This window comes from Mustela erminea, chromosome 18, assembly GCF_009829155.1.
Source record: "Mustela erminea isolate mMusErm1 chromosome 18, mMusErm1.Pri, whole genome shotgun sequence".
In the NCBI taxonomy this organism is placed as follows: Eukaryota; Metazoa; Chordata; class Mammalia; order Carnivora; family Mustelidae; genus Mustela; species Mustela erminea.
Genome location: NC_045631.1, coordinates 17,161,718 through 17,187,846, shown reverse-complemented (window position 1 = coordinate 17,187,846; position 26,129 = coordinate 17,161,718). Strand labels below are relative to the sequence as shown.

Here is a 26,129-nt window from a genome sequence, read left to right as displayed (position 1 = left end):
AAGAGGTTGCACTTACTGAACTGCTGTATGGCTGAGATGGCACCAAAAGGCCGGGTCTTATCCTCTGGGCCCTCGCTCCTTCTGGCCTAAAGGGTCCAAGTTTAGGGTCTGCGTAGACATGGCAGCTGTTTTTGTGGGGCTCTTAAAGATCTTTGTGTTTGGTTTAAGACCTGGCATCTATCTTTGGGGCTTTTTTTCCCTTGTTGCAAAATTAAGGTATGTTTATTACAAAATGTTGAAGGCTGCCAAGTGATATCCTGTGGAAAGTAAACGTCAGCTGTAGGTCAGCCTGTCCAGCCATGACCAGCATTAACTGCGGGGTCTCTGGTCTCCTGAAATCCTCTCCTAGGCGTCCCCCGCCTCTTTGTCCAGAAGGCCTTCCTCACAAATTCTGCTGGCCTCTGTTTGCACTTCTCCTTCCCACAAGTTCGCCATCACTGCCGCAGCAAAACCCTTGTAGGGACCATGGGCAAGGGCAAGGGTCCCCTGGGCAGACGGGCAGGAGCACAGGCTGCATGGCACTGGCCTCAGGGAGGAGCCCAGAATGGGGTTTTTTGGAGAAGTGGCTTCCTCCTCCACTCGGTCCCTTTTCCACCCCCCAGCTGAGGCTTCCTCATGCCCCTGCCCTGTTTGGGGCACACCTGTGTCCCTTGGGGTGATGGAGGAGTTACAGCTGGGGAGACAGAATGTTGTTCTGATGGGCCCCAGGTGTCCTCACTGCCCTGTGTGCTCAGCATCCACACGGGTACACGTTAACACACACTCGTGTGCTCACACACACCCCGGGAAGGACAGGGCCTCCCTCCCCGAAGTCATGCAGAGGAGCATGATGATGCGGGTGAGGAAGCCAGCGGCCCCCACACACGCAGGTGGCGTGGTTTATTAACTGAGTTTGCACTGTGGCCAGGCCGGACCATGTGGAGGTTCTCCAGGTGAACTTGGGCTCCATCTGCAGACTGGGTCAGAAGCTTCCAGGGTTCTGGAGCAGGAGGCAGCACATCCTTTGTGCAGCCCCCGGGCCAGGCATGTTGCAATTCTGTGATGATGATCCCCATTTTAGTGATGAGCAGGAAGGGGGGTCCAGGCAGATGACTTATGTGTCTTGCCCATGGGCAGCAGAAAGGTGACAGTTGCTGGCTCCAGGCCGGTTGGAGAGGCCCAGAGGGTATCTGCATACCTGCAGAGATGGGGTACACTGGGGGGTGCATGGAGTACGTGGTGTGGGCAGGCCTGAACTTGAGAAAGCCCACAGTCGAGAGGGAGGAGGACTAGGAGCTGGTGGACGACATGGAGGAGGCATTGCTGGGGAGGGGGACGAAAGCTCAGAGGTTCTCTGCCGCAGGAACCAAAGCACCAGCGGTTTGGAAGGAGGGGGTCACAAGCCTGATCCTGTGGTTGTCTCTTTGATGAGCCTCTGCAGAAGTGGGATCTGTGCTTCCTGATTGAGTTTGGTTCCCCTGGCCATTGCAGACCCTACTGTGTACTCATAGAGGCGTTCGGTGGCTATGGGACCCCCGTGGGAGACTGGAAGCCCAGGCCCATCCTTGTGATGGGCCTGGGCCTGGGACGAGGGGAGGTCAGCCCCACACTAGCTTCTGTGGCTTCCTGGTGGTGTACGGGTCTGGAGGTCAGGCTCTGCCTAATGCTTTGCCTTGCCTGTCTGGAAGCCTCCTGAGCTGCCAGGGGCTACTGCCTCAGTCCCAATTCCTTCTCAAGCTGTTCTCCAGGCTGTCAGACTCCTGGCAGCAGACAGCCCCTAGCTGGCACCCTTGGGAGTCTGGCATAGGGACCTCACGGGGCCTTTCCAAGCCACTGACAACTGGAGGACCAATTAACATTTTTCCAGCTCCAGGAGTGGCTTCCCCTCCCCAGGCCTATCATCCGCCATACCCAGGGGCCTAGTAGTTGGTTGGGGTCAATACTATAGTTTTTAGGCCAAGTGAGAGCCTGTGTGGTAAGCCTAGCCCTTAGAGCACCCCATTCAACCCAAACTGAGCTCAGGGCCAGGCAGAAATAGAGGGACCAGCACTGGGGTGGGGACCCATCCCCACCACACTGGAAGCTGCATAAGGGCAGGGCCATGTCTGTCTGAATAGGCCAGTTCCTTACTACCTAGCATGGGAGAGGCATGGGATAGAGACTTCTTAGGTAAAAGAGTGGATGAATGAATGAATAAATAAACTACCCATACCCCACCAGGATATTTGAAAAACTGTGGAAGGATTTTCCCTAGGGCCTGCAGACTCCCCTGGGTCACAGCTCTGTTGGACAACCCCAAGAGAGACTTGAGGACTATGAAAACCACCCCCACTCTCATGAAGCAGCTCCCCTCATGAAGCAGAGCCCCTGCCTCTGGAAACCCCAGGACCATCATCCCCCTCCTGCCCCACAGTCCCTGCTTCCCAGCATGAAAGCTGATCCTAGGGGGCACCGGGAGGGCTCCATCGGCTAAGCATCTCCTCAGGTTGTGGTCTCAGGGTTGTGGGATCAAGCGGGGAGTCTGCTTCTTCCTCTCCCTCTGCACCCCCAACCCCACTCATGTGTCCTCTCTCTCTCGCTCTTGCTCTGTTTCTTAAATAACTAAATAAAAAAAATTTTTTTAAAGATGTATTTATTTATTTGACAGACAGAGATCACAAGTAGGCAGAGAGGCAGGCAGAGAGAGAGGAGGAAGCAGGCTCCCTGCTGAGCAGAGAGCCCGATGTGGGGCTCGATCCCAGGACCCTGGGATCATGACCTGAATTGAAAGCAGAGGCTTTAACCCACTGAGCCACCCAGGCACCCCAATAAAATTTTTTTTAAATAAAGATTTTTATTTATTTATTTGACAGAGAGAGATCACAAGTAGGCAGAGAGGCAGGCAGAGAGAGAGGAGGGGAAGCAGGCTCCCCGCTGAGCAGAAAGCTCGACACGGGGCTCAATCCTAGGACCCCGGGATCATGACCTGAGCCGAAGGCAGAGGCTTAACCCACTGAGCCACCCAGGCGCCCCAATAACTAAATAAAATCTTAAAAAAAAAAAAAAAAGCTACTCCTGGCATCAGATGCTCTCTCTTCTCTTCCCCTACCCCTGTTCCTCTGTATCTCTCTCCCTCTCTCTCCCCCCCAAATACATTAAAAAATCTTAAAAATGGTACTTGTTTTGTGCTTGCTACAGTAGCACATACACTAAAAATTACCCGTTTGAACCCATACCCCATTTTTTATTAAGTGGTTTATTTTCTCATATCGATTTGTAGGCGCTGCTTGTATGTTAGGGATGGTAGATGGCTGGCAAATGCTTTCCTCCTTGACTTTCCATTTTGTTTGACCTTGGTCTTTACTCATAGTATTTTGCCGTTCAAAACCTGTTTCTTCTCATTTTTGTGAAGTCAGGTATGTCTTTTGTTGGCTTTGTGGTTTCTAGGTTTCCTCTCTTGCTTCAAAATGTCTTCCTCTCCAAGGTTAAAAACAAATACATGCTAAATTAAAATTTTAATATGAGAATAAAAGGAAATTGCTTAAATATGATACAACTACCAAGGAAGAAAAAATATCCGATTACCAAATATTACATTCACTGATAAAGAACCGAAGCCATGCTCTATCAAAATGCAAATCAAGAATACCCCTATCGGGGTACCTGGGTGGCTCAGTCGGTTAAGTGTAGGACTTTGGCTCAGGTTGTGATCCTGGAGTCCCAGGATTAAGCCCCAAAGTCAGGCTCCCTGCTCAGTGGGAGTCTCCTTCTCCCTCTGCCCTTCACCCTGTTAATGCCCTCTCTTGCTCTCTTTAAAAAAACAAAACAAAACAGACATCAGTTGACAGTGTTTTGTAGTATTTAACTAATGAAATAAGGCAAGAAAATAATCTGTTGCTATTGGAAAAGAGAAAAAATTTTATTATTTGCAGATGATGTGACTGTATACTAAGAAAACCCAAGAGAGCCTGCTTAGACAACCCATTGGGATTAATAAGACAGTTTGGGAACTGGCAGGATGCAAAGTAAATTGATAGTTTACACACCAAAAAAAAATTGATAGTTTTACTCTCTGCTAATTAGAAGGAGCAATGGAGAAATTCACTCATAATTGCAGCAAAAATTATAAAATACCTAGAGGTGAAGTTGAAAAGCAATTGTAGGTTCAACTTGAAGAAAATCATAGAACTTTATTACAGGACAAAAAAAAAAAAAAAAAAAGCAAGAGACAAGCAGAGAGGCAGACAAAGATCTGGATCCCTCCAAATTAATAAATGTAATAATTCCTATCTGATTTCCCAGTGGAGTTTTTAGGAAGGAACAGATTCAGACATTTCTCTTATCCACTGGATAAACGAAACATGGCTTAATCATACAGTGGAATATTATTCAACCTTAAAAAAGGAGTGAGCTGCTGACATTGGCTATGCCATGGATGAACTGTGCATACTCTCTGCTAAGTGAAAGATGCCAGAGACAAAGGTCATAACAGTTGTATCACTCTGATTATAAAATGTTCAGAACAGGCAAATCCATGGGGCACCTGGGTGGCTCAGTCAGTTAAATGTCTGCCTTCGGGTCAGGTCATGATCCCAGGGTCCTGGGATCGAGTCCTAAGATGGGCTCCCTGTTCAGTGGGGTGTCTTGCTTCTCCGTCTCCCACTGCCCCTGCTTGTGCTCTCTTGCTCACTTTCTCTTTCTCAAATAAATAAATAAAATCTTAAAAAAAAAAAAAAAAAGAACTGGCAAATCCATGGAAACAGAATGTAGATTCATGATTGCCAGGACCAAGGAGCTGGGGGGAAGGGGGAAGGATTGCTAATGGGTACAGAGAACATGTGATAAAGATATACTGAAAAAAAAAAAAAAAAAGATATTCTGGAACTGAATAGTGGTGATGGTTGCACAACTTAATGAATATACTAAAAACCATGGAATCGTACACTTCCAGAGGGTGAATTTGAAGGCATATGAGTTATATTTCATTTTAACATAGTGTTTTGGGGTTTTTAAAAAAGATTTTATTTACTTGACAGACAGAGATCACAAGTAGGCAGAGAGGCAAGCAGAGAGACGGGGGGAGCAGGCTCCCCGCTGAGCAGAGAGCCCGATGCAGGGCTCAATCCCAGGACCCTGGGACCATGACCTGAGCTGAAGACAGAGGCTTTAACCCACTGAGCCACCTAGGCACCCCCAAAATATTTTGTTTCTTTTTTTAATAATGGCAAGATAGTAGAAGGAGCTGCTTACTTTTAAGGCTTACTATAAAATTACTATAATCAATAGAAATAGTAAAGTATTGGCATCAGAATAAATAGAATATTTATTTATAGGATAAATAGGTAAGTAGAACAGAATAGGGAAATAATAGACCTAAGGATGTATGGAAGCTGAACATAGGTAGTTTTTCAATTCAGTGGGAAAATAACAGGTTTATGTAACAACCAGAATTAGCATAATTAGATTTCCACCCGTTCCGTATGTATTCAGAAACATGCCACAGAAAGATTAAAGATCTAAATGTTAGGAGCGCCTGGGTGGTGCAGTTGGCTGGGCGTTCAGCTCTTGATTTCGACTCAGGTCATGAGCTCAGGGCCGTGAGATTGAGCCCCATGTTGGGCTCTTTGCTGGGCATGGAATCTGCTTAAGATTCTCTTTCCCTCTGCCCCTCCCACCCCTCTCTCAAAAAAAAAAAAAAAAAAAAAGTTAAAAATAACACAAAGAGGGCACCTGGGTGGCTCAGTGGGTTAAGCCTCTACCTTCAGCTCAGGTCATGATCTGAGCATCGGGCTCTCTGCTCAGCCGGGAGCCTGCTCCCCCCACCTCTCTTCCTGCCTCTCTGCCTGCCTGTGATCTCTCTCTCTCGTTCAAATAAATAAAATCTTAAAAAAAAATAACACAATATATTAGAAAAGATCCAAGATATTTTTTTCTGCTGTGTTATCTCAAAGAGAGCTGGTGACGCTCCTGCACGTGCAGAACAGGTTGGCTGACTACCGGAGTTTACTTCTCTCACCCTTTTCTGTACCCTGGGTGTTGATTTGGGACAAGGATTTGCCCGCAGACCACCAGGCGAGACTTCTGTAAGCTTGCTTATAGCAGGTCATTCATTCTTTCCCCAGGATGGAGGAAGGAACAGAGTGACCTGAGTGGCCTTGGGTCTGACCTGTGTGTCTCTGAGAGAGGTCCACCTTCCCACCTAAACAATCTAATCTTTTTTTTTTAAATGTTTTTATTTATTTGAGACTGAGACAGAGTGACACAGAGAGCACAGCAGAGTGGAGAGAGAGAAGCTGCTCCCTGATGACTGGGGAATCCCGACACAGGGCTCGATCCCAGGACCCTGGGATCATGACCTGAGCTGAAGGCAGTAGCTTAACCCATTGAGCCACCCAGGTGCCCTGCACCTGGTAGATCTAAATGGAGTGTGTGCTCCACACTGCTTTTCAGTGGCGGATCATTGCTCCCAGTTCATGGCAGTAATGACTAATGCCAGTTTGCACACTCCTGGTCTCTTTGCTCCCCTGTGAAAAAAAGGTGTAAAATGTGGAGCCAGTACTATGGGTTCTTGGGTCTTAATCCCTTTAGAGCTTGGCCCACCTCTTTAGCAGACTTCTTTCCTTTGAGCTGGATTTTCACCCGTGGGCTATACACAAAGATATTTGCTGGCCGTAGGGGTGACCAATACCATATTAACCTGGCATATCTGGGTAATAACAGATTATCTGTTTTGTCATATGCTAGAAAGTTTAAGGAAGGCACCTGAAGCTGTGGTTCAGCAGCTCATTGATGTCAGGACAGGTGTCTTTATAATTCTTGCTCTTTCCCTCATGGTCACAAGATGGTTGCAGCAGCTCCAGCCATCACTATAAAGAATGGAAGAAAGTTAAAAGGGGAGGCTGAAAAATCAAGCCTTTAACTTCTGCAGCCTTGCATTATGATAGAAGCGGGCAGTGGGGAGGAGGGCTTGTCTTGGATACTAGATGAGCCTAATTCCCTACAAGAGCTAGAGAGAGAGCGGAATTTATCTGAGTGAAGTCATTACATCTGAAAATTATTCTCAGGGTTTTGTGCTTCTCTCCCTCCAGTGACAAGGATCCTTAACATGATGGGGCTTCTTTTCTTCAGCCCCCAGTGCTCTGACTGGAGGCAACATTGGGCAACATTGCCCTATCTACTCAATGGTTGGTCTGCCCCAACTGGCCCAGCTGTGGTTGAGCTCCGGAAATGGGGGCCTGAAGCCCTGAGTCTTGAGTACATACACTGTTCGAAGGGCATTCTAGGATGTCTCTGCTTTTCTCAGATGGGAACCAGAGAGCTGGGATCCCTTGGAGACCCACCTGAGCTTGGTAAGGCTTTGCCGTATTGGCCTTTACCTGGAGCCTGGGGCTGGGCAGGTGGGAGAGGACTAAAGCCCTCATCACTGCTCTGTGGCCTGGCTGGATTAGGGAGGCCTTTTCATTTTGTCTTCCGCCACAGACCCATAAAGCCCTACCCAAGTGTACAGATACCCATTTCCTCCCACTTCTCCTCAGAGAGAGCACAGAAGCCACGGTAGGCCAGAAGGTCCCTGGCTGCGGCACAGGAAGGTCTCTAGAGTTCCCATAGTGGTGGGGCAAGTGCACTTTCCCATCTCTGCTGAGCCCGTGTCCCTGTCCCTCTGCAGGGCCCTCCCATGTCCTGCCCTCTGGCAGCCCCGTGAGCAGAGCAAGGGCTTCCTGGAAGGATTTGAACAGATTTACACACTGGGTGATTCAAGGTCTGTTTCAAAAAAGTACTTCAAGGTTTTGGATTTGTTCCAGTTGGATCGTTTTGAGAAAAATAGAGGGGTTTCATTATCGCTTCCTTGGTTCACTAAATTTTAAACACTTTTTAAAAAATTTTCAGCTGTGGTTCCGTTTGCAGTCCAGGGAAAGCAAGTGTCAGGATTGTTTGGGTTGAGCGGTCTGGTTCAGGTCAGGCTACAAATGTTTACCCTGGGCCAGCCTTGCTGAATGACCCCCGGCTAACCCACCTCCACCCCCAACACCACCATGTCCAGTACACTGGGCGCCACATTGGCAGCAGCCAGAGCTCTGCAACTCATGGTCATTATCTCATCAGATGCTCAGACAGCCCGTGGGGCAGCTTCAGGATAGACGAGGAGGGGGAGGCTATCCTACACACTTGCAGCCAAGAGGCTTCTGAATCACAGGCCATTCCTCTCCCCTCTGGGTTCAGCATAGAGTAAACCGTTGCCCAAATCACCACGCACAGTGGCTGTCCCCTTTCAGTTTTGGCAGGAGGATTTTTGGTTGCAAGGAATGGAGACCACCAAGGCCAGCTCAAGTACAGGGGTTGCTGCCAGGCTTCTGGTAAAGGTCTTCCAGAAACAGAGGAGACAAGGCTTGTGAGACCCCTGGGGTAGAAGAGTATGGTAGTGGCTGCTTCTTGGGTCAGCTCCATCCCCTGCATCTGGCGTGCCCTTCCTCTGGCTGCACTTACGACCCCACATCTGCACTCAGGGAGGAGGTGGTTGGCCCAACTCATTCCTACTCAGGCTGTCCTTTTCACATCTAGCCTGTATCCCTTCAGATGGCATGGCTACTTAGGGCTGCTTTCCCTTAAAGCAGGGTTGGGACAGCACAGGGGGAAATTTGTATCTCTTACTCAGTAGCCACAGAATTAGATGTTTTGGGTCTGACATAGTAGTGAGTTCCCTGTCACTGAGAGCATTCAAGCAGAGGCTGGCTATTATAGGGAGGATAGTGTGCTTTAGAAATTGAGGGAAATTCAGTACAGAGTTGTTACTATGTGTCCAGAGTTTGCCTCCATACTGGGATCAGGGCTGGGGAGATGGGAATACATGCTATGGCCCAAGATGGAGAAATCCACATGGCCCACAAAAGCTTGGAACCACAGACCTCTGTCTCGTTAGTGCAGAGCTGCAGCCAACAGAACTAATCAGCAGTTCGGTGGCAGCCGTTTTTCCATCAAACCCATATGCTGTTTCCTGACTTCTTAACGCAGCGTGCTATTTATACCAGTAGATCCATTCATTCTTAATGAGCCACGGTTGTGGATTGTAAAATGTTTTATTTTCATACAGGATTGCTCACTGCCCAGAGCCAGCTGTTGCTATGCCACCTTCCTTCTTTCTCTGTTCCTAAGAAATTAGCATTTTGGAAGCTCCTTGGAGCGCTCAGCTGCCCTCTCCCACTCCCGACTCACCGAGCCCCCCCTCCCCCAAATATGTCCCAGCCAGACTCTGGACTTGCCATTTCTGTCACGTTGGCTTCAACATGGGCCCATGAACTCCCTGCAGCCTTTGGAGCAGCTGGGAGGGTGTGTTCCTTGTAGGGGGCCAGGCTGGCTGAGGCTTGAAGAAGGAGGCAGAGGATGGCAGAGCAGGAGGGCTTCCATGTTGGGAAGTGGGATGCCATCTGTCCTCTGAGGGTTGGACATTTGCCTGTGTTTGAGGTTGCAACTCGATCTGGCTCACTGGTTTAAGTTCACTGATAACTTTTTGAAATGCGAAGAATTCTTATTATTTGAAAAGATATGGAATTCTGGCTGTTTTAAACATCAGAAAGTCTGCTGACTACCCCCTCCCTGGACAAATTGGACCGGCTGAGGCAGCTTCCCTCTTCACACTGGGCATGCTTTCTTGGGTTGGCCGAAGTCCCCACCCCTCCTTGTTGTCTCTTGCCACTCTGATTACCACCCTTCCAGCGTTATTAAGAAGAAACTGAAATAGTTCTTGTTTCCACATCCCTATTGAAAAAAGAGAGCCTCGGAATTAGACCAACAAGAACATCTGTTGCAACAAAAGCGGGCACACTGCTCTGCGGAAATAAATACTCATATCCAGAAATATGATAAATATATCAAAATAAATATCATGCCCAGCCCACCTCACCCACTGACACTGCCAGCTGACCTGTGGAAAGCAGAGCTTGACAGCCTCACATCTGTGCCTCCCCACCCCCAATCCTGGCCCCAGGCTAGGGAAATTAGTTTTTGGAAGTCTTTCTTCCTCTCTGGGCTCGGGTTGCCCCAGGAGTAGGATGGAGATGAGGGGGCCGGGACACTCTGTTGTCTTCCAGCTTTGGTATCTTACTGTTCCAAATCCAAGGGAAGGAAACTTTCTGGAGAAATTTCTGGCAGGTGGTGAAGGAGCTCACAGATCTTACGCTGAGGCTGCCCCTCCCGCAGAGACCAGCCCCATCTCAGCACTGGCCCTGCCCTCCCTGTGCACGCACACACAAGCACACACGCGCAGGCGCACAGGCGCGCAGGATCCCGGGAGCTTTAGAGAAGAGGCTGGAGACACTGTCTTCTGAGTGTCTGAGAGGGCATCAGGCGTCCCTCACTGCAACCCATAAACGCCTGACTCCGGTCTGCATGGTGTAGGTCAGCTGTCTGGCTCCAGAAGACCAATAAATGAGAAAGGGTCATCGTGCTCTGTGGAGCTCCCCCCAGCCATTTGGGGAGCTAGATGCCTTCCTTCTCCACAGGCAGGGAAGACCAGGGGTTTGGCACTCAGCTGGCAGTCTTCCCATGTGGCTGCCATTCCTGCACGCTCTGAGGGCCCGGGGACTGTTTGCCTGAAGGTCTGTGCAGGTGAAAGAGGCCGGCCTCAGCCTTCGGTGCTGAGCAGCCAGATAAAACCAGCAAGGATGGTCGCTGCCAAGGCTTGCTTGCATGGTTTCTCACCGTAGCCTGTGCCAGGCAGGGGGCATTCCTTGTTTCGTGGAATCTCCTGACAACTGGGGCAGAGTGAGCCATGTCCTACTGTGGTCCCATGTTACAGTAGGGCACCGAGAGGTCAGATAACCTCAGTGTGCACAGAAAGATGCCCTCCGCATTTAGGAAACTCTGCCCTTTCCCTAAATCTCAGGGAAGTAGAGGCCCGGCTACCTTTTTTTGTGGCTGTTTTCAAAGAGAATCCCATGCATACTAATTTGTCCTGACCTTCAGAGCCCTTGGTGAAGCCAAACGCTAGCCCGATGCCAGTGGGTGTGAATGGGGGGGGGGCTTCCCCAGAACAGAAGCCTGAAACTTCAGTGAACTATGGGCTCCCACTGCTGCGCCCCACCCCTGCCCCAGCAGCACCCCCTTCCTGTCCTGGGCATCCTCCTTCGCTTGGGGATTGACTTCCCAAGAGCAGAAGGTCCTCCTTAGCCATACCACAGAGGTCAGGGGCATGGCTGTCCATTCTCATTTGTCCAAGCCCAGTGTCCGCCTCAGTTAATTGGATGATTCCAACTCCAAGGCAAGGTCTTGGGCCTCCTTGTCCCCACTCCCACCCCATCTGAGCCAACCCCGGGGAAGCAGCCCCCACAGTCAGCCCCTGGCTTCTGTTAATGGATGTGTGCTGAACTTCCACTTGGGGGGCCTGGGCAGGGCTCCACCCTGTGCCATGAAGCACACCCTCTCTAGCCACTCACCTGTGTCACCGCAGAAACCTACAATTCAACTCTGCCCACTCTAGATTTCTCAGCCTCTAGGAACCTAGGTGATGTGAATAAACCCAGGCCCGCCTGCCCTGTCCGACACCAGTAAAGCCCAAGGAGAAAGCTGTGCCATCATAGGTGAAGGCTGGCCTGGCACATAGGCTGAGCTGATTCCCCACTGCTGGCCCAGGAGCCGCAGCAAGGATAGAAGAGTCCATCTACCCAGATTTCCGTACAGGACCGGGGGCCAGGCCTCTCCTGCCTCACTTGCTTCTGGGTCCACCTGGGGTTCAGGTAGTCCTGGCAGCCCATCCCCCACACTCAGGCTCTGAGCACAGACCCCATGGCCCTGAGCCTCTGCTCAGGTAGGGGAACTGGAGGGATGAACCCAAAAGCCAAGAAGGCTGGACCCTGAGGGAATGGGACAGAGAGGCCTGGGGAAAGAAAGAGACAGAGACCCAACGACAGACGGGCAGAGACACTGAGAGACAAGACTGTAGAGTGAGAACCTGACCACAAACAGAGGAACCAAGGAAAAAACCCAGGAAGACCCAGAACACAAAGACACACAAGACATATAAGTCAGGAAAGAAAGATAAGAGAAGCAAAGGCAGAGAGAGATTTTTTTAAAAAACATCAGCAAAAAAGGAGGCCCAAAGAGACAAAAGACAAAAGCCCAGAGACCCATAGAGACAGAAGGAGAGAGAGCTGTGGTAAGGAGAGAAGCAAGGCACATTTTGGATCCGAGCAAAGGCAGGAGATATTCATTCACTTTGTTTCATCTGTGCTATAAATCAGCAGCAATAAGCCGCCAGAGAGAAATAGTGCAGAGCACACCCAAAGCCAGACCTCACTCCTAGGTGCCTGAGCCTGAAGCCTTTCTGTTGAGCCAGCGGGGCTGTCCAGGCCCCAAAGAAGCCCACCGCCTGGCCTTTGCCTTTCCTGTTCTCTGTCAGGGATGCCAGACTCACCCTAGCCCCAGCATTTCTGTCCCAGCGTTTGTGTCTAAACTCTGCCTGGTTTTAAATTCCACCTCTTCCAAGAAGCCTTCCCTGACTTCCCTTCTTCTTGAACACTCTGCCTCCGCAGAGAGTATCACGTTCACTCTGGAGGAAGCTGTTCTTATCTTCCATCCTCCCCCTCCCATTCTATCTGGGGCTCCTCCACCAAGGGCAGGACCACAGGATTTCAATGCTGGCGACCACATCACTATTGATTTGAGGATTCGTCTTCATTATCCAGCGCCTCCGGTCTGTCTGTGAGCCCAAAGAAAGGAGTTAATTAAAATCAATGATGAAGGAACAAGCAAGCACAGGAAACTCTCCACTCCCCAACTCTCAGTTCCCAGCTTCGTCTGTGCTGTCGCTACTGATGTCCCTGGTGGCACCCCCGACGGGAGACCAAGGAAGAAGGCCTCCCTGAGTGCCATATGCTCACCCCGCTCTCTGAGGTTATCCTGTGATATTTCCACCTCACAGATGAGGAAACGAAGCTCAGGGCAGTCAGGGAGCTGGCAAGCAAAGGTCACAGATCTCCTGACTCTGGGGTCTGGGAGAGAGGGAGGTGGGCTCTGTCCCTCTCTGGCTTCCCAGGATCCATCCCTATGAGGACAGGTTCCCCTGGACTTGGATTTGGTGGGGTTTTTTTGTTCTTTTTTTTTTTTTAATATTTTATTTATTTATTTGACAGGCAGAGATCACAAGTAGGCAGAGAGGCAGGCAGAGAGAGAGGAGGAAGCAGGCTCCCTGCTGAGCAGAGAGCCTTATGTGGGGCTCGATCCCAGGACCCTGAGATCATGATCCAAGCCAAAGGCAGAGGCTTTAACCCACTGAGCCACCCAGGTGCCCCTGGACTTGGATTTGAAAGAAGAGCAGACTGTGTGTGAACAGTGCCTCAGGCCCGCCCCCCATCATCTCCTGCCCAGGGCCTACCCACCCCATGTTTGCGACAACCAGCCTCTGACCGCTCCCCCCAATCTGTCTGTCCCTGGCTCAGGCTGAGGCCACCAGCAGCCTGGCTTGGCCCACCTGAGTGTCCTTCAAGAGGGAGGAGGCTGTGAGGAGGCGCCTGCTGGGTCCACCCCTTCTGGAACCGGAGCTGGCTCGTCACCACCTTGCTGACCACCATCCAGTCCTCCTGTCTCTATTCACTGCTGCATCCTCTCCTGGGGAGGTTTTTCCAGGAAGCGGGCCGGTATTTCCTGCGTGTCTGCTTGACCCAAAGCTCAGTGCTGGGGGCCGAGGAAAGGAGGCAGATGCGGATTTTGAGACGGGGCCCTGACCTCAAGCGGTTCCTGGTACAGTTGGGGGAATCAAGACAGTCATTCATAGGAAAAGAAATGCAATGCCGGGCAGTGTCTGAGGGGCCTGGAGAGCTGCCCCAGCAGTCATGGGGAGAGTGAGGAAGGGCCTGTCTCCCATTTCCCCTTCCCCCAGGGCAGAAGACACTTTTCAATAGAGGCACAATTTAGCTGGGCTTCTGGGGGGATGAACTGGAATTGAATTTTTAAAAATATTTACAGGCCTGCATAGCTTGTTGAACTTGCAGTGCCTTTTGTCCTACTCGATCTTATTTCCTCGGGGTTGCTCTTGTCTCTGTTTCACAGAGGAGAAGATTGAGGCTCAGGGAGATGAAGGTCTTTGCCCAGGAGTGTCCAAGGCCGGGCCAGGACTCAAGCCTGGATGTGGGGAGGGAGCTAGAAGTCTGTCACTCACATCACAGTGCCTGCCTCTGACAGTTTCTCTGGAGAGAAAACCAGAAAGCGTGTGTTGGGAAGACAGCAGAGGAGCTGGCTGGCCTTGAGGGGAGGACTCCTGAGGGAGCAGAGCACGGAGGGCAAGGGCAGACTGGGGAGTGCCCTGCCCGCTGGGAGGGGAGGAAAGAGCAGAGGTCTCAGAAGGAAATCCTAGCCCAGCCTGCAAATGGCCTCTGAAACATCTCGTCCCTCTGGAACAACCTAGGAATCCATGTCCCCCTCCCCCAGAGAAGGTGAGTCCACCCCTGTGAGGTTGGTCCTGGCACCAAACACAGTAAGGCCAGTCCTGCAGCAGGTGGTGTGGAAGTTGAGTTCCGGAAGAGTCCCTCAAGCAAAAGGCCCCTCCCATGTGCCAGATGCTGCCTGTGTTTCCATGTGAATGCTCACAAGAAAGCCAGAAAAGGACCCAGCAGAACCAGTGCCCCTACACCACCCCATGCCTCCCCACTGCGACCACCAGACAGAGCCCCAGACTTGGGAGGCCCCTCAGTGGGATTTCAGGCTGCAGGCCCCGCGCTCTTTGTGGGAGATACAGCTTCTCTCCTGTCCCGGTGGGGATAGTTCCGCTGCTGCCCTCTGCAGCCTGGTAGGCAGGGTAAGGCTAATTGGGGACGTCTATGCATTCTCCGGGGCCTTCTCATCTTCCCTTTACATTAAAAAAAATTATTTTGGTTTTAGTATGCAAAATTTTCCACCATCTGCTTTGCCTTGGCAGAATGTTTGCTGAAAATATCTCTCTTCCTCTCTAATTCCCATCATTTCTGGGGGCTTTGGAAGCCTCCAAGTGGAACAGCAGCAGCTCGCTAGTGCCTCCCAGGCTCACGGGCTGTTGCTGTGCCAGCAGGCGGATATTGTGGCCCAGAAGTCACATCTCCCCACCTCTCAGTCAGAGAGGGACCCTGGGGGCCCTCCACCAAAGAAACACAGCTGACCTGAGGTTGAATCCTAGGGTTCAGACGGAAGAGCTGTCCAGGTTGGTCTCTTTGTGTGTGATAAAGCCCTGAGAAATGCCCAGGGCCACAAAGAGAGCAGGTAGCCGAGAAGAGCCAGGAAGTATGTCCCCCCCCGAATCCCAGTGCAGTACTTGGAGGTCAAGTGGCCAGCATCCTGCCTGTCGCGTGGACCATCCCAGGCAAGGTGTCTTCACAGGACAGCAGCTGCTCCACGTGTCCTTTGAGGCAGTCAGGAAAGACTTTCCAAAAGGGAAAACTTCCCCCCACCTTCATGTACCAAAACTCTGAGTTTCCATGGTGACAGTCAAATTGCAAATCCATCCAAGAGTGAGCCGGGGAAAAAGAAAAAGCTGGCCTGTCCCCAGAGAAGCTAGCCACTGCTAAAGATGAGAGCTGAGCAGAGTGGGGCAGCCCTTCCGGGGCATGATGGGAAAATCTCAGGGATGCCAGCTCCCCCAGCAGAGGGTCCTGGGTCTAGGGCCGCCGGGGTGGGGGAGGCCCTCCTTCCTCCCTGCCTTCTGGCAGAGCCCAGGTGAGTCCATTTGGTGACTCCTCCTTCTCCTTGGGCAGATGAGTGGGACCGTCTTGTCCCTAGTGCTTTCCCATCTTCGATCTGAAAAATCAGGCGTGGGCTGAACACAAGCACTCATCAACAAGCCATCTTAGACTGTCTTGGGGGAATTAGAAGGGAAAAATCAGCCTTCAGACACACAGAGTGTTTTGTTGAGGATGGAAGAGCAAGGGCCAAAAGATTTATGAGCCTAAAAGCTTCTTTAATAGACCTGGAAGATTTACGATCACAGCTGCCATGCGGCGAGAAAGGTGGCAATCGGCAATCGAATGGCAGATTAGCCAAGATTTAGGTTTTATGGCGACAGTCAGAGGGGGAGGAGGAAGAAACACTTTTTCCCCTGCTGCAGGAGGAATGTTGGGGTACATAGTGTTTGCACTGGGTCCTGTCCAGGTACATTCTCAGCAGTGTCTTCTTGGTGTGTTTCTTTCCCACCGACAGTAAATACCAAGGCCAGGTGTGGACACTACTAGCTTCCTTCGGTTTCTTTGTTTCAAGTAGAGTTTATTACAGTGGATTAGAATGGGATTGGGTTTGCACTACCAAGACCTCGAAGCTGAGGTCTGGCCCCAGTTCAGGGTTCCAGACACAATGAGCCAGGGAGGCATGGCCTAGGGGGATGAGTCTTGTCGACTGGCTGGTTCCCTGCCCTGTGACACCTTTGTGAGCTCAGCTGTCATCTGGAACTGTTTCCCCTTTCCATGGCTAAGGCCATTTGGGGTCTGTAAAAGGAGACAAAGAACAAGTCAACCGCCTAACTTGCCTAGCTTGAGGAGGACTTATTTTTTTATAGAACTTGAACAACCTGGGCACATGGGACTAGGCAACATGGTACCCGAACTGGCCTCCAAGTTTGGGATGCTTGGGACAAGACCCACCCCTCACAACAAAAGCTGCTCCCCTGGTGTAACACGAGACTGTCTTCTTGCAATTTAAGCTCACTCTGGGACCTGCGTGACCCCACACTGCATGTGCAGATGACGGGCCAGGGAGGAGGGTGAAGGAGCAGGATAAATGAGCTTGCCACCAAAACCTGAGTCCGAGACACCTTCTCCCATCGTCTCCTTCTCCAGAAGCCTAAGTAAGATTGGGCAGGATGGGGACACCTGGGTGGCTCAGTCGTTAAGCATCCAGCTCTTGGTGTTTTGCTCCCTTGGTCACCTACACAGTAGCGCAAAAGGACCCCGGCCTTGTTTCAACACTGGAGAGCTGCCTGTCCCCCCTGTCCCTATTGACCATAGGGGAGACAGAGCATTCCAAGTCAGGAAGAATGACTACATTATGCATAAGCAGAGACTCAGGGAAGCCATTTGGAAATCAACCCCAGCTCTCCTCAGGGACTCCCCTCTGCTTAACAGGCTGCCAGTCCCCCTTCTGTTGGGAGGACACCACCTCCCTGATTTCTTTGCAGCTGCCCCAAGGGAGACCCGGGGAGCTGCTCTCAGCCTCCTGCCCACCTCCCACTCCCTTTGTCCAGGGACCCCCAGGGCAGATGCCTCATCTGTCACCAAGTGAGTCAAAAATATGTCAATGCTTACAAAACCAACACCCGTGAGGTCCTGTAGATGGAGTCATGATCAAAGACACCCCATCTGGAACCTGCAAAGCAGCTGCAGAATAAATCAGGCCTTTGCACTTCTCAAATACTATAAAGGGGCATATGGACCCCCAGCCCCTCTGAATCCCAGGCTACATCACAAAAGCCCTCAAAGCCAAACCAGAACTCTTTTTCTGGGGAAGGCCAGGAGGGAAAGAGAGCAGAAAAGGCAAAAAATCCTTGAGCAGCTAGAGGAAGGAAAAGCTGGGAACAGTCACGTTAGCATCACTGTTGTCCCACCCACGTGGGTCAGGCTGTGCGCAAGAAGTGCGCCAGCCTCATTCACCAGTGCACTTTGGCCCTGCCCCCCAGGATCCCAGCAGTCTGCTGGGGAAGCACATGCACACACACACACACACACACACGTATGCACACACATGCACACTGAAAGCAGACAGTGGCTGTAGCAGAATACCTAGAGCATTCAGCCTGCCAGTCTCAGGTGAGAGGGAAGGCTCCCTGGAGGAGACAGGCGCCTGGCTGGCTCAGTCGGTACAGCGTGGGACTCTTGACCTTGTAAGTTCGAGCCCAATGTTGGGTGTGGAGATTACTAAAAGAACAAATCAGTAAACAAAAAGTACCCAGGAGAAGAGGCACGGGCAGGGAATTCTGAGCAGTAGGAAGTGAGTTGCTGGAGGAGGTACTAACCGGCAGTTTGGTAAGAACCCAGTCGTGTGGAGAAGCCTGAGTAAGATTAGCCAGGATGAGGGCGCCTGGGTGGCTCAGTTGTTAAGCGTCTGCCTTTGGCTTAGGTCATGATCCGGGGGCCTGGGATCAAGCCCCGCATTGGGCTCCCTGTTCAGCAGGGAGTCTTTCTCTCTCTCTGCTGCTCCCCAGCTCATGCTCTGTCTCTTTCTTTCTAATAAATAAATACGATCTTAAAGAATGAAAGGGTAGGCTAGGATGTTCGTGTTAGCTGGAGCATTCCCCTCCGTGCCAAGAGAGGTGCCCACAGGTGGGGCCCCGGTGGGAAGCGAGTGTAGGAGTCCGGACTGGAGACACGGAGGTTTGGAGCTAAGCAGGCGACCATGGTGAGGAGGCCACTGGTTGGAGAACCACTCAGTGGGCAAAGCGGGCAGAATGTGGGTATGGGGAGAGGGAAGAGTCAAGCAGTCATCAGGACTTCTTCCTGAAGCTCCTGTGTACCAGATGCTCTGCCAAGGCCACACGGGGTAGAGAATCTCCTAGAGCTGGAATGGTTGGCCAGCTCCATCCCTCCGGTTGCCAGATTCAGTGACCTGTGACTCCCTTTGCTGAAGGCACAAAGGCTTTCCAGAAGGCCCTAGAAGCTCCATGGCCTGGGTCCTCCTGCAGCTGCTCTTGTACCCAGGGGATTTCCCTGCCTGACCACTGTCCTTCCTACAGGATGCTGACGCTGGCTCAGTGCTTTCCCCTGCACATGGCTCCACAGGGAGCCTGACCCATTACATGAAGCCTCTCAGCCACCCTGGGCATGGACTGACTTGATTTCCGATCTCGTCACCCACCCCACTCCATGGGTCTCTGGGGCTCGGAGCTTTTGGGCAGTCGTGCTCTCTGGGCAGCTGACACTGTGCGGGGCAGAGTGCCCAGCCTCTCCTCCCTTCCTTCCGGACCCAGCACGTTGCCCTCCCTGGCAAGGCACATGGACTCACACCCCATCCACCGAGTCAGTGCCCCGTGAGAGTGGTTTACCCATGACCCCAGACCTTCTGTGCTGTGTGGTACTTGGTATGAGGATGACATCACCTAATTAAACGTTACGTAAACTGCTGGAAAGAGCCAGGAAAAGACAGAGTTGTTTCATTAAAACCAGGACTTCCGAAAGTCTTGAGAGAAGCGACGTGCTTAAAAAAGCTATTGAATCAGGTGTGGGCAGGACAACTGTAAAAAGCAGGAGAAAGAAATGGAAAAGCAGAGAAGGATCCTGTACTCATCCCGCTTTGCTAATGTCTCTAAGCTGTGCTCCAGTGTAGAGACCCCGTGCCTGGGGAGAACAGATACCGCCATACAGACACAGCTTAGACACAGAAGACCCTGTGGGCCCGATCTCAAAGCAGCCCCCAATCCCTCCATCAAAAGATGGGTGAATGGGTATACGTGTCTATGCTTAAAATTAAAATAGAATGTTTAATCTATGAATATATCCGGTATTATGACTCCCACTGTTGATCCACTGGCCAAATGTGGTGCCATGTAGTCCAGAAAAGAAGGTTTCTACCACAGCAGGTGTTTGCCGGGAGAGCTCCCTCTCCTCCCTCTCCTGGGACTCCAGCCCCACCAGCCCGGCTCCCGTCTGTGTTCACAAGACCCCACTGTACATTCCTGGATGAACTGGGACGAGTGCCCAGGCCTGCCGGCTCCCAGTTCATTTCTCCCAGCAAAATCAGAGTGGTTGCAGACACAGAGGGGTAGAGCCATTCTGCCAGGGAGTGACCCCAGCCCTCCCACTTAGCACCTTGGGCAAGTGCCTTGGCTTCCTCACCCGCAAGCCCCGTGTTTAGGGTTGTCCAGAAGCTTGAGCAAGCTAGCAGCTGTCAAGTGCCTGGAGTGCTCTATAAGGGTTGGCGAGGACCGGATATTTTGTACCTGTAACACAGCCTCAGCACAAGGTAGAGGGGCGTGGCCTTACACCCTGAGTGTGGCCAGGTGCACGTCTCAGAGCAGTTGTGCCTGCAACCCAAGGGGATAATCGGCTTCTACCAGAGCAAGAGGATCCTGAGTCTGCCAGTGGGACAGGGTCACCTCTGGAGACGGCCAGCTGTAGGGAGGTAAGCCTGAGGCCCAGCCTCTTCACACCAGCACTCACCTCTTTGGCTGACAGAACGGAGTACCCTGCCATTCCGCTCCCCAGGCCACTGTTTCTGTATCCCAAACACAAGGACCAGCCAAGGTTCCATGCCATTTTGTCCCGGCAGAAGGGAGGCCTGCCCCAGGCCCTCTGCCTGATGTGCCTACTGTAGTGACTGGGAAGGGTAACCTCTCATGCTGGCGTCTGTTCTTTCCAGTGGTTTCCAGTGACAGTGACAGTGACTCAGATCTCAGCACCTCTAGCCTGGAGGACAGACTTCTTCTGACAGGGGTCAGGGAGCCCACAGGTGCCAAGCCCTTCGGAGAAGCAGGTAAGCAGAACAAGGACACTGCTTGTTCCTGAAGCCCCTCGTGCCGATGGCACGGCTGCTTCCTCAGCTCATGGCCACCCAGCTGGTGTCTGCGGAACTGTTCTTGACAGAGGAGGAGGGGGGTGTGGGGCTGGGATGACCAGGAGCTAAGCATTAGCTTCTCTGCAGAGTGGGACCTAGAGGAGACCCAGATGGATCGGCAGGGGCAAAGGGAGGTTGGCAGATCTAGCACACCTGCCTGCATACCTGGATCCCCCCTAGGCTCCCAGCGAGCATGCCCAGGGTGAGATTTTTTTTGTCTCGTGAGTGATAAGAGCTGTGAACATCAGGTAGAAAGTGCCTTGGTCTAGCTCGGCTCTGCCGTGAAATCACGGTGGGGCCCTGATTAATACATATCTTTACCTCTTGGGCCTCTGTCTCCCAGAGCATGTGGTCCCTAAAGTGTTTTCTGAGTTTGACCTCTCTGAGCTGGCCTCTATGACCTTGTCATATGAAAGAGAGTTAATGGAGTCTGGAGGCTAGTGCAGAGAAGACCTGGGGGCACACTTTTCTTTCCTTTAAACCCACAGAGGGCCTTCCTGGGAAAAGGACCAGGTCAGTTAGAAATACTCCAGAGGGTAGAAAACTGGGGTATTTGAAAAACATTTCAGGGAGGCTGATTTTAATGCATAAGCAGAGAGCTTTATAATAACTGTCCCAAACTGAAAGGACATGCCTCAGGGTGTTATCCTGGGACCAAGGTGGAGTGATCTGCCAATGCCAATATGGAGGAAATTCCTGATGGGGATGGCAGTTCAGGCTGGATCAGAGCCGGCAGATGCCTGGCATGCACACTTCCGCTTCCGCTCCAGTGCCCCTAGCAGACATTACTGGTCGATCTCAGGACTCTCCCACAGAGCCTGATATGGCCTCAGAAGCCTCCTCAGCACACTGTTCCAAGTGGTCATTACCAGTAGGTGGAGACCACACAGGACACGACACTGGCTTCTGGACTAGACAATCTCTGAGCCCTCTCAGTCTAAAGAGTCTAACTTAGAAGAGTGTGAAGGACACTCACCTGCCGGCCTTGGTTTCTGGGGCAGATTTTATATGCCCCCGCATCCCCCACCCCCCACAGAGCACTGAACCCTCCCTCATACCAGCTCTCAGCCATGACCAAGGGAGTGTGGTAAGTAGGAAGAGATGGAGCACAGAGTAGTACAGGCCTCACCTCTGTGCTCTCTGCTTGGCCACGAGGTAACAGCTATACATAAGGGAAGAGTACTTAGTTAATAAAAGCAGCAATTAATAACACCACTGGGGGCCCCCGGGGGGTTCGTCAGTTGGGCGTCTGCCTTCCCTCCACTCAGGTCATGATCCCAGAGTCTGGGGATTGAGTCCCGCATCAGGCTCTCTGCTCAGCTCAGCTCTCTGCTCAGCTGATGCTCCGCATCAGGCTCTCCCACTGCCCCTCTCCCAACATGTGTGCTTGCTCTCTCTTGCTCATGCTCTCTCTCTCTCTCTCTCTCTCTCTCAAATAAATAAATAGAGTCTAAAAAAAATAACGAAAACAAACACTGGGGAGCACCCAGCTGGGTCAGGCCATAGAACATGTGACTCCTGATCTCAGGGTCAAGTTCAAGCCCCATGCTGGTGTAGAGACTACTTAAATAAACAAACAAACTTTTTAAAAAATCCCATTGAGTTAGTGAATATGTACACCCTTCGCCCTCAATCGGTGAAGGCAGGAAAAACTCATCATTGCTAGTTTTCATGCTGGTGACTTCTTCCTTGCTGAACCCACCTGAAGGCCTAGGCAGTGACCTTTGTATATCCTGGACCAGCCAGTAGTGGTCAGAGGGCAGGGTCTCCTGAGAACATGGCAGCCATGTGGGGCAGCAGGTAAGGGACTCTGGGCAGACAATCCCACAGACACCTAGCACAGTTCCAAATGAGAGGATTTTATTTTTGTTTTTTAAGGTTATTTTTATTTTTATTTTTATTTTTTTTTGACAGAAAGAAATCACAACTAGGCAGAGAGGCAGGCAGAGAGAGAGGGGGAAGCAGGCTCCCTGTTGAGCAGAGAGCCCGATGTGGGGCTTCGATCCCAGGACCCTGGGATCATGACCTGAGCCAAAGGCAGAGGCTTTATCCCACTGAGCCACCCAGGCGCCCCAAGATTTTATTTTTTTACCTATTTTTAAGTAGACTGCGCTCAGTGTGGAGCCCAACATGGGGCTTGAACTCATGACTGTGAGATTGAGACCTGAGCTGAGATCAAGAGTCAGACGCTCAACCAACTGAGCCACCCAGACGCCCCCAAACTGAGATTTTAGATCAGCTCCTTATCAGGCTGAGATTATCCCCATCTCAGTTCATGGTCCCTTGCAGGTGGCAGCATGGAGTCCCCCAAGATGGGGCCCCCCCGCCAGCCCAGCCCCCTCTCCGGGAGCCAGAGCAGCCTGGCCAGTGAGACTGGGACCAGCTCTGCAGACCCGCAGGGCACCTCACCCCGGCCAGACCCGAAGAGCCCCGGTGAGTACCAGGCTGCTCCTTCTAACGCACCCACCTCTCCCTTTTCTGCTTCCCCATGGTCCTCCACCCAAACCACAGTGCTAGGTGACGTTCGCAATTCTCTGTTTATTGAGCGTTGTGCCGGGCACGGGGGGATCCGAAGTGAGCCAGACCCCTCTCCTGCCTGCAGTGAACCAACCCGGGCAACTTGGGAGCATCATGCAGTGGGTTCAGGCAGTGTGAGAGACCTTGTTTCTGCCCCCAGTCTCCTTCAAGAAAGAAGTCCCAGCTGGACTTGGCACCTCTGGGCCAGGAGCCGTGGGCACGCAGCCCATGCATTCATCAGCTGGCAGCTGACCCCCCACCACCCCGCCCAGTAGTGACTCTCCCACAGGCTGTGTGTGCTGGCAGCAGCCCCCCCCCCCCACACACACCGGGAAGCCTTGTGGGAGCTCTCACCCGCTCCCTGTCTTCCCTCCTCCCCTTTCTCCTTCCTCGATGGTGCCAAGAAGCTACAGGCTAGGGCATTTAAGAGAAGTCACAGGTGAGCAGGTCTCTGGAGAGGGAGGCCCCGGGGCCGTGTATGTGGAGTGTACCCTCTCCCCTCCTTCTCCTGAAATCCCCCGCAGAGGACAGTCTGGAATCAGCCACGTTTTAGTCCCAGCCGTGCCACCCACAGACACGTGAACCTGGGCAAACCATCAGATTCAGCTATATGAAATTGCCTCTTTATAGATCAAAAATAGTCAGATGTTGGCATCGATATGACTCAATCTAATATTTGATCTCTCTGCACCCAGTTCCATGATTGCTAATGTGGGGACCATGCTGTGTTCCTCGTGGGGCTGGGGGTGGATGGGAGAAATGCAACATTCTCGTGGAGTGCGTCCCCTAAGTAGGTCTTCAGCAGATAGCCAGTAAGGCTATCTGTGTGTCCCAGGGCATAGAAGGGGCCCCAGGGCTTGCGGAACAAGCTGGGGGAAGTTTTGCATTACCACACCATTCCCAAAGTTCAGGCTGTCGCTGGGGAGGGATCCAACCTCTGCTCACCCTATAGTGGCCTTTTTTTTCCTCTCCCCTAAAGGCAAAAGGCCTGCCTGGGCAATTCCCCGTTGCTGACACGACCTCCGAAGGGCCCGCCTGCCTGCCCCAGCAGAGACGTGTTTGGTGCACGGAGCCGACTTTGCAGTGGAGGAGTTCAAGAGAGAAAGCGAGCTGGGAGGGTCTGGTGAGCAGTCTGGAGCCCTCAGCTGGACAGCCTTGTTGGACGTGACCTCCGACTCAACCAACCAGTGTTTGGGGGGCTGAGTCTCCTAACCCCCACTCAGTGCCTTTCTGCCCCCTTCTTCCCTGGGAGCCCTCCTCCCTCCCCGCCCCCCACAGCCATCCCACTCAGCCCTGACCTTTATTTATTGCCCTTCCCTTGCGCCCTCCCCCAGTCTACCTCCATATTCATTTTAAGTTTGGTCTTGTCTTGGGGTGGGCCGGAAGGGCCTGCAGACCGGCCTTATGGGGCCCTCCCATATGCACTGCAGCAGGCACTGGGCTGGGCTTTCTCCTATTAATGGAAGAAGAACCCATAACCCTTCAAAACTGAGCTTGGACCCTAGAGATGAGCAGTGGGTCCTAGAGGGTGCTGGGTGAGAGGCTTGCCCACCCTTCCGCCTCCCGAGGGCTCTGGGAGCAGAAGCAGCACCCTCCCTTGGCTCAAGATTGGCTCAGGTGCTGCTGTCGAATGCTGGCCCTTGCTTGGGTTTCTGGGGACTCCTCTGACGGCCTCCCCAGGTTCTGCTCAGCCTCTCTCCAGCTCGTGGAGCCTGGAAGGGCTCTGGGGGATACGGTGAATTCCCTCATTGAAGAGCAGTCTTCAGCTGCGTCCCCAGCTGGGGGACAAGTCTCCCCTAAGCCTTTAAAATTCACTCCTCTTCAGTGGCTTCGGTTGGGCATGAAAAATAATTTAGACGGTAAGCAAATGCTTCTGAAAAACCCTTCCCTGAAGACAGAGCTTGAGAGAGAGAATGTGTGTGTGTGTGTGTGTTGGTATCCCCATCTCTCCATCCGGCCACTCTCCCACTGCCCCGTACTCCTGTTCCTCGAAGGGCCTTCTCTCTGGGCTTCAGGCCCCCACTGTTAGCTTTTTTGCCCTTGCCGCTGGCAGATGGTAAAAAGACATTCTGTTTCTCTGTGACAAGTTATGCTTCAAAATCTGTAACAATAAAGATTAGAATTTGCATTGAGCCGATGTGTGGCCCCAAAGACCACAGTCACTTGTGTTTCTGAGACGCATCAATAGAGAATGTAGCATGTTGCTTACAGTGAAAAGAATGAGCTCGATCTCTGTGTGGTAGAACTCACAACCCTCATGTTGAATGGAAAAACAAGGCCATTTCTGCTTAGAAAAAAAACTTAAGTATACATACAAATAATCAAAATGAGTTGTATGAACTTTTTTTTAAGCTTTAATTTATTTATTTGACAGAGACACACAGCGAGAGAGGGAACACAAGCAGAGGGAGTGGGAGAGGGAGAAAAAGATTCCCCGCTGAGCTGGGAGCCCTATGCGGGACTCGATCCGAGGACCCTGGGATCACAACCTGAGCTAAAGGCAGATGCTGAACAACTGAGGCACCCAGATGCCCCAGAGTTGTAAGAACGTCTGTGCACAGATGTGAAAATGCTTGTAAAATGGACAGGGACTTGTGGTTCAATAGAGAAGACTGAACACATTTTTATTTCTTCTTACCCCCAAGCTCCACCAGGACGACCTAAAGGAGTGAAGCGGCATAAATTATAAAGCCATAAAGGAGAGGAGAGGTCTGGGAATTTTGGGAGATGGAAGATACACTGTCAGCTTCCCCAGCTCCCCAAAATGTCTCCAAGGGAGAAAGCCAGCCATGAACAAGCCCATTGGCTTTGCAGAATCTGCCGAATTCTCAGAACTCGGAGAGGCCAGGTGTCCCTAAGGTGAAAGTTAGGAAGGGTATGAAAATAGTATTGTTGGGAAGACGTTAGATCCCCAGGTCCCTTCTCATAGCCCACATGGCCCTTTCCTGACCCTGGTAGACCCTAGAAGACCCAGGTTTACTGCTGGGTTTACTGATGGCCAAGGGTGCACTAGAAGGATTTGGGACTGGGGACCCCAAGCCCAGCCAAAAACTGGAATGAGGCAGTGGTTAATGGAGAGACTCTCCAGCCCTTTCCCCACTAACAGCTGGCTTATTCTCCATCTACCTGCCCCCAAGGCAAGATGTTATTCAGCCTGTCAC

General features: G+C 51.9%; 1 protein-coding gene across 4 annotated transcripts in view; it reads left to right on the top strand.

Moving 5' to 3' along the window:
• RPH3AL (rabphilin 3A like (without C2 domains)) overlaps window positions 1-25,100 on the top strand; it is a 142,255-nt gene extending 117,155 nt beyond the window's left edge. For 3 of the 4 annotated variants that reach the window (XR_004280426.1, XR_004280427.1, XR_004280425.1), the window contains 4 exons: window positions 20,257-20,370; window positions 20,539-20,653; window positions 22,741-22,884; window positions 23,948-25,100. Coding sequence is in view for 1 of the 4 variants with exons in the window: in XM_032319990.1 (XP_032175881.1) it covers window positions 20,257-20,370; window positions 22,741-22,884; window positions 23,948-23,982 (293 nt within the window). In the remaining 3 variants the exon portion in view is untranslated. The remainder of the gene's footprint in view (window positions 1-20,256; window positions 20,371-20,538; window positions 20,654-22,740; window positions 22,885-23,947) is intronic. The other variant, XM_032319990.1, reaches the window with a different exon arrangement.
• The last annotated feature ends 1,029 nt before the right edge of the window (window positions 25,101-26,129 follow it).